This window comes from Ambystoma mexicanum, chromosome 10 (assembly GCF_040938575.1).
Source record: "Ambystoma mexicanum isolate Mex_15411 chromosome 10, UKY_AmexF1_1, whole genome shotgun sequence".
Taxonomy (NCBI): domain Eukaryota; kingdom Metazoa; phylum Chordata; class Amphibia; order Caudata; family Ambystomatidae; genus Ambystoma; species Ambystoma mexicanum.
Genome location: NC_090932.1, coordinates 1,364,502,219 through 1,364,519,751, shown reverse-complemented (window position 1 = coordinate 1,364,519,751; position 17,533 = coordinate 1,364,502,219). Strand labels below are relative to the sequence as shown.

The 17,533-nt window shown below is 44.0% G+C and overlaps 1 protein-coding gene across 1 annotated transcript in view; it reads left to right on the top strand.

The window, feature by feature from the left end:
- The window catches only part of MYO18B (myosin XVIIIB), a 1,784,667-nt gene that overhangs the window by 794,254 nt on the left and 972,880 nt on the right, over positions 1-17,533 (top strand). The window contains exon 26 of the mRNA XM_069620271.1: positions 14,537-14,656. Coding sequence (XP_069476372.1) covers positions 14,537-14,656 — 120 coding nt within the window. The remainder of the gene's footprint in view (positions 1-14,536; positions 14,657-17,533) is intronic.

Below are 17,533 nucleotides of genomic sequence, written 5' to 3'. Positions count from 1 at the left end.
TAGATCGGTAGAATTGACTGAGTGGAGCTATCTGAGGTATACAACTTGCTTGTATCAAATGGTGACCACTAAAGGCATCTTCTCCCCCCTGCCTTTGTTCTGTGCTTGAACCTTTCTTTCACCACAGTGACCTGAGATGCCATGCAGCCATCAATGAACCCCAGTCAGCCATGTCTTTGAGAATCTCTTGACTGGTAAATTTTTATAATCCGAAAGGTACCTTTTTTCCACCTGGAAGAATCTGCTCATTGTATTGAGCTCTCTTTGTTCCCATGTACAACTTTTGAACGCAGACCATGGTCTGCAGGACTACGCTAATAATTAATCATTTCTTGTTGTTTCATGGTTTCCATTGGTTAGCATTGCTCCCCATGTAATCCCATTTGAATTGGTGATCCCTTTACTCATTAACGAAACAGTTGGAATACTTTGTGTTGTGTTTCCTTTGGGTTATTGTTTACACATATGTTGTGTAGAATACACACATATACATTTGGTTGTTTTGAATTTAGGTAATACAATTTACTACCTTTACTTGATTTCACTTTTCACATGTTGTAATCTTTAACAAAGAAAGTTAGTTGAGGCGTGAATATTCGTAGGTCTCACACCGCTTACGGGTACCACATGGTATACTGTTGGGGTCTGTTAGTTTGCCCTTCAGGAATCATCACAAACACAAGACATTTCTTGCAAAAGTACCTAAATTAGACACTAACAAAATGTTTCTGGCCTGTTGCTGGCATTGAACAACACAGAGGGAAGGTTAGAGGGGATGAACTTGGCGCCGTAGTGACAGGTGCCACTCATACACTGATTGCGGTCTGATCCGGCAGCTCTTCGGCATCAGGGATGTTTTGCAACTCACTCAGGTTGGTCTGATGAAAGTGCCAAAGGTACTGGGATAAGTTGCACTTTAGGAATGGTGGCCCCCATATAGTTAAAGGGCACAACTTACAGAACATTTAAAAGGGAATATCCAAACACATTGATAGAGTTCTTCCAGAGTAAACAGGGTAAGGAAAACAACTATTGTGATGCTGATGTTAAGGGGTGTTGGCTACAAACACATTCATACCAGAAACACAGAAAAGGGGAAGAAAATCAGGAAACAAGACTCTATTATTCTATTCCACACCACATCTCTGCAACAGGTTACCACAAGTAAGTCTGTCCCCCATAATACAGTTGGAAAGAGCCAAAGACCCTACTCATCTCGCCGATCACTGATTATTGCACTGGTCTCATCCCAGGCTCCCTCTACTCATTGCAGATAACACTGCTGCTAATCCTGCACCCTACCTGTAATCACCTTGGTGTGTCCCTTATTTGCAGTGCGCCGCTGCATCCTAGCAAGGTGTGTGCTTTATGATTCCTCAGCACACGTACAGCATAGTTCCCGTGAAAGTTAATAGAGGATAGAAGGAGATGAGCTTGCAACAATGGAGAGTCAGGCTTGGATTGGCCAATAGGGCAATGCCCGAAGGGCTGGCGCAACATTCTAGTTTTTTTTTTTTTGTTGCCAATGTGAGCTAGCTCTATTGGCCAAGGAGGGCCAGTTTGAGTTACTGCACTAGTTTTAGAAAATGCTACTAACCAAATATGCACGATTTGCATTACATTTTACCCAAAACTCACCATGAAGTAGTACTCAAACCGTCATTAGAAAATATAGTTAATTCCAATTTGTTATCGAGGGCCACTTTTGTGTTGGTGCCCGGGACAAAATGACATCCCAGTCCAACCCAGCAGAGAGTTCTAGCGTTCCATTTAGTAACCTCCAAAGTCATTTATAGTTCGACCAGGTCAGCAGTTAGTGTGCTTTGAGTGTGGTGTTCTCCACTGTTTCTTCATACCCTCAGTGGTTCTGCTCTTCCAATGACATGTTTTGCTCATGATGTTGGTCCGTTGGGCAGGCAATAGTGGCAGTAAGACCTTACTGTATAAGGCACTTCCCCACTAGATCAGAATATTAGTCATTTTAGGAAATGTCAGACTTCTGATGTTGCATTCCAGGGCACTAAAGCTGACAATTTAACTGGAAACGGGGGACCTTTTTTGGTTTCAAATTGGCGTTGCATGTGAGCAGCGTGTGAGAAGAGGAGGGTATGTTCTGCACTCACCCTCTGGCAACCTTTTTAGCCTGCCTGATGCGGTGTCATCCTTGTTGGTTACTTTACCTCTGCCGCTATGGCAACCATCAGGTCACCTCTGATGATGAAAAGGATGTCTATTTAAAGTTCTCAAAACTTTTCAACGCCTTCAGTCTGAATTTCCTGTTCAGGGTTTTGAATAGATACCAGGTGAGTCGAGGGGGTTTTTAATGTCTTGGAATACTGGGTTTAAAGGACCTTAATCATAGAGTTACCTAACCTGTCAATATCTTAGTGTAAAGTAGGTAGGTTCTGTTTAAAGTGAGAGTTAGGAGAGTTAAGTGGATGCTAATAAAACAATAAAAGTGATGTACACATTTAAAGTTCAAAATCCCCTAAAGGTTCTCCTTTGCAGTCTTATTAAACATACTTATTATGGTTTGTGTCAATCATTTAACCAAAGATGTTGGGTTACATCCTCTGAGCTATGGTTTGGGAAACTTCAGTTGAATGGGCATTGAGCCTTCACCCATAAATAATGTATCATCATGCCACCTCCCCAGAGCAGGCCATGGCCCACTAGATAAACAGTGCATGAGTGGGAACGTGCCCAGCGCCTGGTGGAATACCACAGCATTTCGGATCAGTGATGCTTCCACATTGCAAGAATCAAATACATTCACAACAACTGGGCAGAAGAGGGAAAGACTGAGGCAAACCTGGCGGGTCGTTAAATCCTGAGTGGGTGTTCAGTGCATCTTGTTGCTTAAGAGGTGGTTAATGGAAGGGGAGGTAAACAGTACACAAGTGGCTTGCCAGAGGAAACTAGTCACGGCTTCTTCCTCACCAAATCTCCTGGTACCGCTTCACTTTCAACTGCATCATCAATCCTTGTAGACCAAATGAACTGTTCCATTAGAATTCAGATGTACAAGTCACACACCGTGCTACATCAGAGCACGTGCTTGTATGGTGAAACATCAGCAAATGTGTTCGGCAGAAAAATGTCCTTTGGAACTTACTTTCCAGGGATGGGCCTACAGCAGGAGTCACGGCAGATCACTGAGGGCCTGAGAGAGCGTAGGATGATGTACTTGTGTTAAAATACAAACTCTCCCAACAGAGATAATGACAATGCTATGCACTGCACTTATCTCCCTCTTGTTTGTTTTCTGGTTTGCCTATGTGTACTGTATGAGTGGTACTTTTCTGTGTGTTGATTCAGAATAATCACATATCCACTGCTTAGTCCAACTAGAATATCACTCCTGTCTATATCTCTCTGTGTTGGGTACAGTAGTGATATCATTTCTATATGCCACAGTGTTGTGAATGCAGTTTTGTAATTCCATCCATGTGTTGCGTAGTGTCTCTCAGTTCCTAAGTGTTATTTAGCGCCACGTTATTATTATTATTATTCTTTAATGTGATGTAGTATGAAATAATTCAGACTTTACACATATAATTTTTACATATTACAAATCACAAATACATAACCTTATGTTCAATTAAGCTATATACATATTCTTGTTAAAAGGGAAATAGAAAAGTCAAATAAAAACTCATATAAAAACTAAAAACTAAGCACCCTAACTAAGGAATAAGCATTGACATTCTATCACCCGAGTCTAATTGAGGCCTTTGTATATGGACTATCCAACTTACTCATTTCAGTCTCTGAGTGGATTCATCATGCACCCCCTTACATTTCCTCCATCTTAGGATGGTACTAATTCACACTTCAGCTCCCGCTCGGCTTGTTGCCAGATGTTATATAGGGCGATAAATAAATGCATATTGCTGGTATTAGTGCAATATAACCAAAAGGACATTTCAGGTATAATAGCATGATCATGGGCAAAATCACCCAGATGTCGAATGATTATCGCTCTCAATTTCAAACATTCCGTAAGTAGGTGTCGAGCTGTCTCTAGGTGATCAGGGGATTTACACAAGCGACATATACGTTTGTCGGTCGGGATTTTTTCCCAACCCCCTCTATTATGCAGGGTGGGCAACTGCTCAAATCGAAGTAAGAGAATAAAACGTCTAAGTTTACTAGAGGGACAGAGGGATAAATAGGTTTGTGGCTTCATAAAGCTAAACAAACGATATTTAATAAATTGATACGACTTGAGGTTGTGCATGTGATTGTAATTCTCAAGCCAATCCCATAGATCCACTTTTTTACCTAGGGCATATAGGATTTCCTTGGAGGTTTTAACCCTTCTATGTGTCCATCCAATGTCAGTTAGAAATGTCACCATATCTTTGTAAAGGGGAGACATAGTATATTTATTGGTCACCTCCTGATGGATCACCAATAGGAGGGGATTGATCGAATCATCAGTCATCTTGAGATGTAAACCAGCTCTTTTCTTTAAGACCATGGCTTTAAGGGAGGGTAGTCCCAGTTCTAATCTGATCAAGGCCATTGGTATCCCCGGGTGTAACCCGAGGATCCGTCTCCAGAACTTACCCTCCAATACTTGTAACCATCCTAGGTCCATTGTATGTAGAGAATCAAGCCCATATATAATCATTGGTGCCATTGCTTGGATATAGAGCTGACGCGTTCCCCAAAGGGTAAAGCCACCCTGTTTTTTTGTAAATGAGACAATGAGTGAAGTGACTTGCATGGCTCTCATGGAGCGCCCCTGTCTGCACAATGAGTAATCCCCTAGGGGTTCAATATCCACTCCGAGGTAACGGTAGGAAGGAGCATAAGGGATGACACTTCCATGTACCATAAGATTCACCCTGGATGCTTTTTTACTCGTGAATCTCAGTACCTTCGTTTTATCTAGATTGATCTTCAATCCATTTATACAGGCGTAATCCCACAAAGCGGTAGCAGAACGCCTCAAACCGCTTATGGTATTATCAAAGATCACAAGATCATCCGCATACGCTAGTACCATACAATGTACCTCACCCACTTTCGGGGGACAGTTATTTGCTTCAGCCAGGGCTGCAGGGATGTCGTAGACATAAAGATTGTATACTAAAGGTGCTGTCACACATCCCTGCTTAACCCCACTATCTTGTATCACATTACGTGTTGAATTACCTTCCTGGTCCAATCTAAGGCATGCCGTTGTGTTATAATGGAGTAATTTTAGATAGTATAATAGGTTAGGTGGACATCCCAATTTCTCAAGTTTGGCCCATAACCTTAATCGCGGGATGGAATCAAATGCAGCCTGAAAGTCTATAAACAAAGCATACAACGGGGGCTGCCCCTTACTGAGTGCTCGTGTTCGAAGTAGTTCCATGACAAGTAGATTATGGGAGGTGGAAAACTCTCGTCTAAAACCGCATTGGAATCTAAGTATTTTAGCCTTATCAACCCATTGTTGCAATTCACTAAGTAACAGTGCCGCAAACAATTTACCAGTAATATCTAGCATTGATAATAGTCTATAGTTATTAGGCTCCATACGGTTACCTTTTTTGAACACAGGGATAAGGATAGCTGTTTGCCAGGTGCGGGGGATTATTCCTTGCTCTAGGATTTTATTAAAGAGCAAAGAGAATAAATCAGCCCAGAACAAGGGATGGCTCTTAATCACTACATTCGCCAGACCGTTGGATCCAGGGGCTCTAGATGATTTGAGGCTAATTATTTTTTCCAATATTGCCTCAGGGGAAACATCAATGGGCGGAGGAGAGGGCACCTCTATCCCCTCTTTATTTGGGGTTTCGATCTCACCTCTGTTTCGGTCCAATAGAAACTTTTCCCACGTCTTCTTGCTTATTGGGTTAATAAGGGGGCCCTTCACCTTCTCTCTATTTTCATTAAGAAGGGCCCAGATACCACAAGGATTTCTAGTGCAAATAGTTTGCACTAATTTTTGATACCTAGTATTTTTCTCGCGGGCCTTGATATTTTTAACCACTGTTCTATATCGATTTTTAATTTTTCTTAACTTCTCGCGGTACCCGGTTCCATATACATTCCCCCATTTAACGCTCCGAATGGCCGCTCTTAAATCTCTCTTGGCTTCCCTGATTTCTTTGTTAAAATAGGGCGTTGCTCCCCCTGTTTTTAACATATATCCCTTCTTGGCTAAAGCATGTTTACGAGTGAATCTGGATATCCAATCCTCAATTTCATTTATAGTCATATGATCAAAATCGTGGAGGCCCAGAGTTGCAATGGTTTTAAGTGACTCCGTAGCCAAATTGATATTTTTCTCTGACCACACAATTCTAGAGCCTACCACGTTTGTTTGGATGGTACCCATGTTCAGAACCGACGAAGGGCATAAAGGGATATTAAATGAGCACTGCAGTGACGCATGATCGCTCCATTCATTTTGCCTCACACTCATGTCGACTACTCTTGTCTGGAGCTCGGGGCACATAAATATATAATCTAATGTGCTAACAGCAGTTCCATTAGACCAGGTATGTTTCCCCGGTCGATCTCCCAGAGTTCTGCCATTAATCATGGCCATGTCCCAAGCTCCAAACAATTTGAGCCAACCCAGACCCCCAACATCCCTCTTTCCATGATTCATTTCGCATCTTGTGTTGAGGTCTGGATTTGAAGATATGTTTGATTCATCAGACATATGGCAATTGAAATCCCCCATGATCATCACAGCAACATTTCCTGCTTTTAGCCACCAGTCAGATAACAAATCCTGTATCGCCTCCTGCAGAGAGTCACATACCAAGTCTCCTGGTGGATTATATAGATTAATTAATAAGTACCTTTCCAGGCCTTTCTCACCATGTAGTTCAAGCTCAACTGCCAGTAGTTGTTCCTCAGCTTTACACTGTAATTTGCGAGACACAATTGAATTCACAATCCCGATTAGGAGCCCTCCAAAGGGGCGCCCCTTACTACCCCGTTTAGCAGGCGCTTGATGAATCACAAAGCCGTCAAGTAATAACGGATCAAGAGACCACGTCTCTTGTAGGCAAATACAGCTATATTGGGCTATCATATGTGCAGAGCCTTCCGACCTCAACAAGTGAGAGAAACCTCTGCAATTCCAGGAGAGTAATGATAGACATCAATGGTTCTTAATCAATTGCGGAATTGCTTCTAGTAGGGACTTCAGAGCTTGTTGTATTTCCCTCAGCGCCGGGTTTTCCCCTCCCCTTATTGTAGGCACAGTGTCTACCACAGTTACTGGTGTAGAATCCTCGGATTCCTGTGCAGGATCCTTCTCCAGGGGGTCCACGTCAATCTCAATGTCCACTATTAACAACTCTTCTTTATATTTCCTGATTAATTGTGCCGTGGTTGAAAAAACACAGTGTATAGCAGATACATTGGGATTCGGACACCCCAGTGGTTCAATAAACAAAAAATCCTCCGATTTTAACACGCGCAATTGAGGTATATGATATAATCTTGCTAGCAACTACGAGCGTGCTAACCAGGGGTTTTTGCCACTTGGGTATAAGTTCTTAATGAAGCATATACGCTGGGTGGATTTCTCGCTCCCAATTTTTTTCTGGTCCATTAAGCTAAGTTCATCGGGATCGTTCACCTGTATCTCAGGGACGTCTTCCCCATGTGTATGTATACTGGATTCAAGGTCAGGATCTTCATATATCACAGAAGCTTCATTATCGTCCACTACAATTGGCTTTTCCTCAGATGTCAGCCAGTCTGTCAAGGGGCCCTTGGTCCTAGCGGCCCTTTGGGCGGCTCTTACCATTCTTTTTCTAGCTTTTTTTGATCGTGGCTCAATCGCTGGTTTAGGGCTAGATGGAGGATGCTGAACTTCCGATGTAGCTGCTTTGTTCTTCTGTGCCTTTTTAGCCGATCTGCGTTGTTTGCGAGTGAGGGGAGACCGGGGACTGTGCTCCCGCTCCTGTTCGTCCCCTTCTTCTTGGAGTAACTCAGGTATCATATTGTTATCAAATACCTCCGGATCTTCATTTCCCTCCATCGCCACTTCTTGATCATTCATCTCGTTACCTATACATAATGCCGCCGATAGGTTGATCTCTGCCTCTTCTCGTGGTAGATCTTTATGATCTAGCGCTAAGGTAATGGCATTCGTATTAGCCAAGATGCGTCCAGACATCTGTAAGAGTATCTTGATGGCGAATTGTAATGCCGCCACCGAAGATTGCAGCTCAATTATCTTAGAAGAGCTAGGGTGCTCATCAATGCTGTCTTCTATCTCGTTGTCAGGTTCATCCTCCATCGACGCCATTGCTAAATTAGGCGAGACAGACAGACATTCACTCCTTCCCATAGTGTCTAACTCCCCTATGGCCTCGGTCATGCTGGTGTCTTTGGGGGTCGTTATATTACTTGAGGGTCTTGATGGAGTTGGAGCCCGCATTCCTCTCTGTATAGATAAGCATAGTTCCAAAAGGGAATTGTTGTCAATGTCATCGAAGTTAGAGGTGTTTACAGAGTTATTACCCCTAGTATTTGATGTTACCATTTCCTCAATTGCTGTTGAATTGATGGGAGGGGGAGGATTCTTCGGAAAATACTCAGTGATAGCCCCTTGCGTCACTGGTAAAGTGAGTTTGACATTCTTCTTGATCTTATCCCCTTTTTTCAAGCATTCTTTAATTTCCTTAGTAGGGGGGCACTTAGATTTACGCAGATTGTAAATCGAATAGGGGGCTCTTTTGCCCCGCTGCATAACTGTGTAGCGGATCGCTAGAATTTCAGAGTCCCAAGGATGTCAATTAATCTCCACTAGTATTTATACAAGGGGACTGCAGATTAATAAGAGGATAAATTCCCCTGAAATTACACTGACAAGTAGAAACAGATTACCTCCTTAATCTGTACTTTCCACTTGTCCAGCAGTCTAGGGGGCTACAAAATCCGGCTCAAGAGCTAAAAGCCCACAGTCACCGGATAACTATGTTGAGTTCCCCTGTTGTAGGAGCCACGTATTCACTCAATATGTCTGCGTAATGTGCGTAGAGTGCAGCAGCGACCGTGGTGGTATCAATAGGTAGCTAGCGGTAAACACCCCCTGCTGATATATGAGTCACCGCACGGGTTGGATTCAAAGTCCCCCCCACAAAGGTCCAGAGGTACGCTCACCCTCCAGGCCCTCGTTGTAGCTCCCCGCTCACCTCTCTGGGCTCCTATGTGCCGCCTTTAGCCGCTCTCCTTAACCTGCTCGCAGTCTGCGACTTCCTCCCCAGTCGCAATGTATGTATATATGCAGGGAGCACCGGGGCAGGCAGGTGGCAGGCAGGCGGCAAACGGCACCGAGGTAGGCACCTCAGGTACCTGACAGTAGGGACCGCACGATATGGAGTGGGCCTCCGCACCTCAGAGGTCCACCCCAGCCGTCCAGTGCCAAACTCACGAGTCTGTGCTTCTTCACGGCACCCCCACTCGTCACACGGCACTTTCAGCGCTCCTCCTGGAGCGTTCGGCAAATGCAGCTCCTTCCGCGGCCGCGCTGCACAGATTCCGGTTAGAGTAAGGGACCCTACGTCCCGTGACCGTGACCGTCAAGCCGACGCTGCTCGTCCCGTACACTCGTCCTGCAGCCGCTTCCGACAGTCTCCAGTCCCAGAAAAGGACGCTGTCTGCAATCCTGCGACTTGAGGTGTCCGCTGTTTCCGGAGAGAATGGAAAGAAAGCGCAAAAAGCTGATCTCAGCGGCACCCACAGCCGCGCGGTTAATGCTAGGCCTCCAGGAGACGCTGGCGCCACGTTATGTCACAGACGAGCTAACTCTACTATATTTGGAAGAGCAACATGGTGTTCCCTCTTCTTGCTGTGTGTGCTAGTCTCCCTCTCCGGATTTCTCTTGCGCTGTTGCCCATGGCTCTGTTGGTCTCAGCGGTGCTAATGCTGCTCTTCAATGCCTGGCTTGTTTCTACGTTTGAAACAGGGGTAGGCACAGCATGTTAGCCAAGAACCTGTGTTGGAAGTTGTTGTTTTTTTTTGTTCTTTTTTCGTTAATTACATGTATTTAACTGCTAGCTTCTAAAACCTTGTGAGTCTCTTCCTCGGGTTGCATGTTTTAACATACCAGTGCTATCTCTACCCCTATGCCACTCTGCATGTTCTCCCCTACCTGGGAAGCAGCAGCAGCGCTTCCTGATTCTGAAACAGTGGTGCCATCTCTCTTCTAGCCGGTGTAACCGAGTGACGTCACTCCTGCTCATGGTCTGAAATCTCATGCCATGTTTTCTGAACATTGCTTGATGTCCTTCCGCACACTGCTCAGCGCCTCTCTGGGCGCAGCACCTTAATTGTGTGGCGTGCACAGCCACGAGGGCCCGGTTTTGCTCACCAGGCACTGGTGAGGCAGCCAAACAATGCTTGTGAACTTTGGACCCAAATCTTGTGCTGCTTGATGCAAAAACTGTAGGTTGATAGTTTATCGGCCATACAAATGATTGCAACCTCCGGTTGGTACAGTCTGTGTTGGTCCAGGTCACATCAGTATTTTTATTTTTGTATAGTCTCCATTGTTTATCAAACTTTAAGACATTCATTATACAATATATAACACTTAATTTCCCATACAATCAAATTCATGAAGTCGTGTAAAATAATGTATAGCCATAAAATAAGTGTAAATTGGCCATGTGCTTGGCACTTATTGGACCCCCCCCAGTCACATTGTCAATGCTGCGAGGACTTGTCTAACACATTTCGAGTTCCCATCGTTCTGCCAGAACGCCTGAAGACGCGTCGCATGCAGTCTTATCCTACCCGCCAAGCTCCTGAACCAGCCCCTAAATCCCTGCTGACGGCCTGTCAGCAGCTTCATAAACCTTAATGGTGCTTTTGATCTCTTTATGACTTGCTTTCAAAGTTATTTCCTTTTTTTTTATTGCTTACAATTATTTCTGAACATTTATTGATGTTCTCTTCCCCCTGCCTTTAGTAACCTTTTAGAACAAATTGTTGGATTAGAAATGAACTATTTTATTTTCTGACATTTCTGTCTGTATTTCATTAGGACGGTACGTTTGGTAGGTACACACACTGACAGAGATATGGAGAAAAAAAAAAGATTCCTAGTGTTTAATATTAATATGAAGAGCGATAACAAATTAGACATCCAATGAAGGTTACACGTGCGACTAAATGTATTGACTTTGAATATACGTTCCTACTTCAGAATTGATTTGCTGGTTCCCTTTACAGCCTGGATACCGTCATGGCAACCCTCATATTCGAAAATGTACTGTAACCTCATGCGTTTGCATGTCGTTCTGATATACGGAAGGCATGGAATTATAGATATATACGACTTTGGCAGTACTGGTGATAAACACAGACATTGCTGTACGGCATGAAACCAATATCTCTACATTCTCTAAGCATTATACAGAACACTTTAATTATAGGGAGCCTTAAGCCCATCTACCATATCCGTTTCGTCCTTTAATATAGGCTTAGTAAACTGTTCCATGGGCTATACCGGGGACTAATGGCCCGGCAGCCCGGGTTAAAGGTCAGAGCGAAGCAAGGCCATTTAACAAAGGCACCAGGCTGTTACCCCGCGGGGTAGCCCACGGAACAGTTTACAAAAGCTATATTAAAGGACGAAACAGATATGATAGGTGGGCTTGAAAATCCGTCCAGCGGTTTGGGCTGTAGGCGTGATCACAATTTATTTTCCATTGTGTCTACAGGGAAAAAAAAACACCTTTTGGTACGCCCCTATAACCTTGCCCCAACCTGCAAGAAATATCACCAATCTTTGCAGAATCAATCTGACGAGGCCATACACTTTATTTGAAAGTTTTGTGAGGATTCATGGGGGGGGGAGCAAAGTTATAAGCCGCCTAAATAATGCTCATCCAATGGGTTGAGCAACTTAACCATAACTACAGGGCCACTACCGCAGGCCCTATAATATATTTCTGAACATTTATTGATGTTCTCTTCCCCCTGCCTTTAGTAACCTTTTAGAACAAATTGTTGGATTAGAAATGAACTATTTTATTTTCTGACATTTCTGTCTGTATTTCATTAGGACGGTACGTTTGGTAGGTACACACACTGACAGAGATATGGAGAAAAAAAAAGATTCCTAGTGTTTAATATTAATATGAAGAGCGATAACAAATTAGACATCCAATGAAGGTTACACGTGCAACTAAATGTATTGACTTTGAATATACGTTCCTACTTCAGAATTGATTTGCTGGTTCCCTTTACAGCCTGGATACCGTCATGGCAACCCTCATATTCGAAAATGTACTGTAACCGCATGCGTTTGCATGTCGTTCTGATATACGGAAGGCATGGAATTATAGATATATACGACGTTGGCAGTACTGGTGATAAACACAGACATTGCTGTACGGCATGAAACCAATATCTCTACATTCTCTAAGCATTATACAGAACACTTTCATTATAGGGAGCCTTAAGCCCACCTGCCATATCCGTTTCGTCCTTTAATATAGCCTTAGTAAACTGTTCCATGGGCTATACCGGGGACTAATGGCCCGGCAGCCCGGGTTAAGCGAAGCAAGGCCATTTAACAAAGGCACCAGGCTGTTACCCCGCGGGGTAGCCCACGGAACAGTTTACAAAAGCTATATTAAAGGACGAAACAGATATGATAGGTGGGCTTGAAAATCCGTCCAGCGGTTTGGGCTGTAGGCGTGATCACAATCTATTTTCCAATGTGTCTACAGGGAAAAAAAAACACCTTTTGGTACGCCGAATCAATCTGACGAGGCCATACACTTTATTTGAAAAGTTTTGTGAGGATTCATGGGGGGGGGGGCAAAGTTATAAGCCGCCTAAATAATGCTCTTCCTATGGGTTGAGCAACTTAACCATAACTACAGGGCCACTACCGCAGGCCCTATAATATAATTATGTAACAATGTCTGCCTATGGGGGAATGGGCATCTTTCCATATTCTGAGATTCTGAGACCTGTCTTTCACACTCAGCCCTTCTGCAATGCACCCACACCTAGTGATTCTCTCCCTACCTCTGAGAATTGACTGGGTCCTTTTTGGTGACCGGAAACATTTTCTCTGCAAACAACCCTCAAATCCCAATGGAGAGACAAATGGCCAAGCCGTTTTATCTTCTCATAAAAACTCAAAATGAGTGTATTTGGTTCATGATTACAAACATTTTAATGTTAGGGTGATTGTTATGGAAAAATTATATCAGCACCAAAACTGAGTGTACATGATATACTTAGTTATTCAAGAAAATAACTCTTTTATCATAGACATATTTGCTAACTATATATATCTGTGGTCGTCCTTTTAATCATGAAAGGGTATTTAATTGTATGCCTAGCAGCCAGGAACCGACGTTGGTGCTATTGTTTCCACTTCCCTTTCTCATAGGTGTATTTAAAAAGATTAGAGGCGTTTACCAGACTCCCCAATTTAGAATGATAATCTTCTTCCAGAAAATTATTTATATTGCTATTATACTTGTATAGGCTTTAAAAATGTGTGTTGCCTAGTAAGACACGTGTTATAGTCTTATGATGACTACACTATTTACTGTAAGTGATCATTGGATATAAACCGTGTGCAAGGAACAGTTCTACAATGTTAGTACAATTATTTGATTTCCTTTGTAGCAGAGTTTTTTCCAAGAATAAACACCATTTTGTCTCACAAAAAATGACTTCCTTCTTGGAAAGTGTTAAACTCAAATTAGAAGCAATGGTCTGTTTCGTCAGTGTGGATCAAAGTTCTAGTTAATTTTGGATGCTGGTCACTGATTTGGTTGTAGCTCTGCTGGGTCCCTGCATTTGCTACAGATGCACAAACATGAACCCTCATGGTGTTGTGTATGCTCAGACACTACTATTTAGAAAAGAGAATGGTGAATGACAAACACATTTGCAAAAACCGCAGCCAAGTCCTGATGTCCATTACAAGGTCTTTCACAACCCCAAACCTTCCTGCAAAGCCCATCTACATCCGCCTCACCTCCGCCATACGGAAAATGAACCCTCATGCTTGTGACATTTCAGAGAGAAAGAGAAATGGCAAAGAGTGTACACATTAGAATGAAATATAACATGCAATGTACAGCTAGTTTTCTTCACAATGCTTCATTTTTACACCCATTTTCCAGAGCTGTGTTTTGAACTAGGGTTCTGCAAAAATGTATAGCACCAAAGGCAGAGTGACATTATGTCGCACCATCCAATGCAGGGTAAGCAGGATACTTTAATACTTGCTCCCAGTGTGGTTGTGGCACAAGCAGTTGTGTAGAACTGCGCATGACCAGAACTTGGTCACATCAATATACCGTGCAGGATGGTCGAGTATTGTGTAGGCTATGCATTCTCTGTATACATTGGAAGTCCACAAAATGGCCGAATATATTTCCAATGTATTTATGGGAACATGTTTGAGAGTGACTGATATATGCATACATTGCAAAGCTCCTATTGTGTCACAATCCAAATATTTAAACGGAAAGGTGGGAATTGTTTATAAGGATGACGTCGTGCTAACGTCAGTGTTCTACCGCCCTAGATCATAGACTTGATGACGGAGCTTTCGGACGAACGCTTTAAGGGAGATGTGGCTTGCCAGGTCCTCGAAGGAGAGCGTGCTGAGAGACTGCGAGCGTCAAGAGAGATAAAGGACATGCAGGTACGTTCCCCTCCATCTCGGAAAGGTGCTGATTGTGCAGCGAGCGCAAGGCCACGGGCGCAATGATGCACGCCTCGCGCAGGGCGTTGTGACAGGTGGATAGCATTATTCTAGTGGTCAGCAATTGCATTTCACTTGCTGTCACCTCTGATACATCGTTGCGCCTTCGTGTCTCCCTCTGGATTGCAGTAGCGTGCCAGGCGTGAAGAATAGCCACGTGTACCTGCTCTGCCAAACGCGTCAGTAGATAACTCCTCAAAATGATGACCTCTGCTTTAGTGCTGAGCCACCCATCGCCTAGGACCAAAGCAACGTGCTGTACTAGACATATCTTGGCGTCACTTTTTACTAATAGCTGTTCATTGCTCCTAGTATTACATGCATTGAACCCGTGTCTTGTCAATTGCAAGTGTTGACATTATCCCAAGGAATTGCACTACGAATGCTGCACTATTTATATTGTATGTTTCTTTATTTATTTATTGAACTAGCATGCAGAGAGAACCTTTTTGTAACAGTGGGAGGAAAATAGGAGGCGAAAAGGGAGGACATAACTGTTGGAGGATTTACTAGGTTCAATGTAATAATTGACCAAGCACCTCCGAATGTTATCAATGTCACAGCTGGAGCTGAATCACCGTTCTTGCAGTTAAGTCTATGGCCCAGATAAAAACGTTTTATAAAGGCACAGTCCCAATTTAAATACATTTTGTAAATCACGCCCTTTATCTTCTGATATGTTTTCTCATAGTGAGCAGTTATCTGTGGGGCCCAGAACCAAATGGTCAGTTATTAAACTATCAGTATAGCGGAGAAGGAGGCTTTGAGAGGATAGCTGTTTGCAATATAGTACATTTCAACAATTTGCTACATTATTGCACGCGTATTAATAACTCGTTTGATGTGTCAAGGAAGTCTCTCATATAGTGCACACGATCTCAGAACCGTGCGTTCCCATGATCACATGGTCCCACCGCATTGCAGTCCGTCCAGCTGCCAGCGCTGATTGCTTCCCTGCCCGCAGGCTCTGGGTAAGCCAACTTCAGAGAGATTCCTTTAGTGACCCTGGACAGCAGCAAGGAGAAGAGTCACAGGAAGCACTGCTTCGGTGCCTTTCATGAGCCCGACAGCACACATTTAAACCACTGATTCCAGCACCTGAGGCCATACAAGTGAAAATATAGCTGTCTTTCTTCCAAGATGAATATCTGGAAGCAATCCTTCCTTCCCTATCCCGCCCTCATCCATTCTTCTTAATGTTTAACTTAGCTGTTCTGCTGGTGTTATTCTATATTCTATGTTCTTTTCTCATTTTATCACTCAACGTATCTCCTAATGTATACTTTCCCTTTCTAATCATCTCACTCTATTCTTCCGCCCACTGTTCCCATACATCAACTCCTTTGTCTCCACCGGACTAGTTGCCTTTCATTAAGCAATAAACCCTGAGAGGCCTGGGCTTTACTAGGTACCATGAACCCCGGCCATTATCAGACCCAGTAAAGCCCCCCCCCCCCCCCGGCCTGGGTGACTTTGTTCTGCAAAAATGCACTTTGCATGGCTGTGTGAATTAGGCCTGCTTCAAAGTGTTTTTGGGCAGTGCAAAGTAACCTTGCACTGTGTTAAACATCGCATGAATTAGGCCCTAATAGTGGTGAACACAACATTCCCCACCAAGGGCCTGATTTATAGAAAAGGAGCATAGACCTTGCATACTTCTCTGTGCATAACACCACTTTGCGCGTACCTGCAAACGAAAGGATATTATGCACGATCCGCATATTCGTGGAATTTTAACCGCAAAGTAACCGTAGGCGTAAGTAGTGGCTGGACACCCATGACACGCCCACACGCAAAGCAGATCTAGCCACACACACCATCCTCTGCAGAGTCTGCAACCCCCACCATCATGCACCCCGTCAATACTGTGGGCCATCCTCCCACAATCAAATCAGCCCCCCGGTGAGACTGTATACGGTCCCACTTAACTCATAAGGGCACCCTGATAAAATGTGGTACATGTCATGTAGTTCAAGTTGGCCCCCGGTAAATCTGTGTGTGAACCCCTGTAAATTATGGCTGTACCCCAATAATCTGCATACGTGCCCCCCTAACTTCAATCAGCACCTCAACTGCGTGCCAGCACCCTTAAATTCCTGACTCTACCTTACCTTTTGCCTGTTGTTTCCTATGTGATTTGGACTTTGCTGTCCGTTCACATGGCGGTTGGATCGCACGTTTTGCGTGCCTCTTTCCCCAACGTCACGTTGCATTGTCAGATCGATGAATATGCGTTTGCATGCGCTTTGCTGGGCGTGCAATTTATTTGCTTAGCCCGTCCCTCGACACGCCTACATAAGTCCTTGTTCTTCCTTACTCTGTGTGTGGAATGGGGAATATGCCTGTTCCACCCCCTATTTATTTCCTTGCTTAGGCCCCTCCCACACTTTGCGTGGAGTCTCTCACAAAGCGATTGACTGCATGCAAAGACGTGATGGGCCTGTGCAAAGTCCCTGCAATGTTCCGGAAGTGCACTTAAAGTCGGTTCCATGAATCGACTAAAGGAGTTTTGCGTGCTGATTAGTGCACAAAGTCGAATTTCAGCACACAGAAATTTCCATAAAGGAGGCCCTAATTCCTTTTTAACCACCAGTCATATGGCCTCATCACGAGATGGGCGGTAACACCGGAGCTATTAGCGCCAGCGCTAAACGCCCTACCGCCAACCCCCCCGGCGCTATTAGTGCCGGATCATGGGTTTGGTGGAAGGGTTATTGCCCATGCCCCATTGGGCCCATTTGGGAATTCCTCATTCCCCATTGGGCCCAATGGGGAAAATGTGCGCTATTATCGCTGGCGGATTTCCCGCCTGCGGTA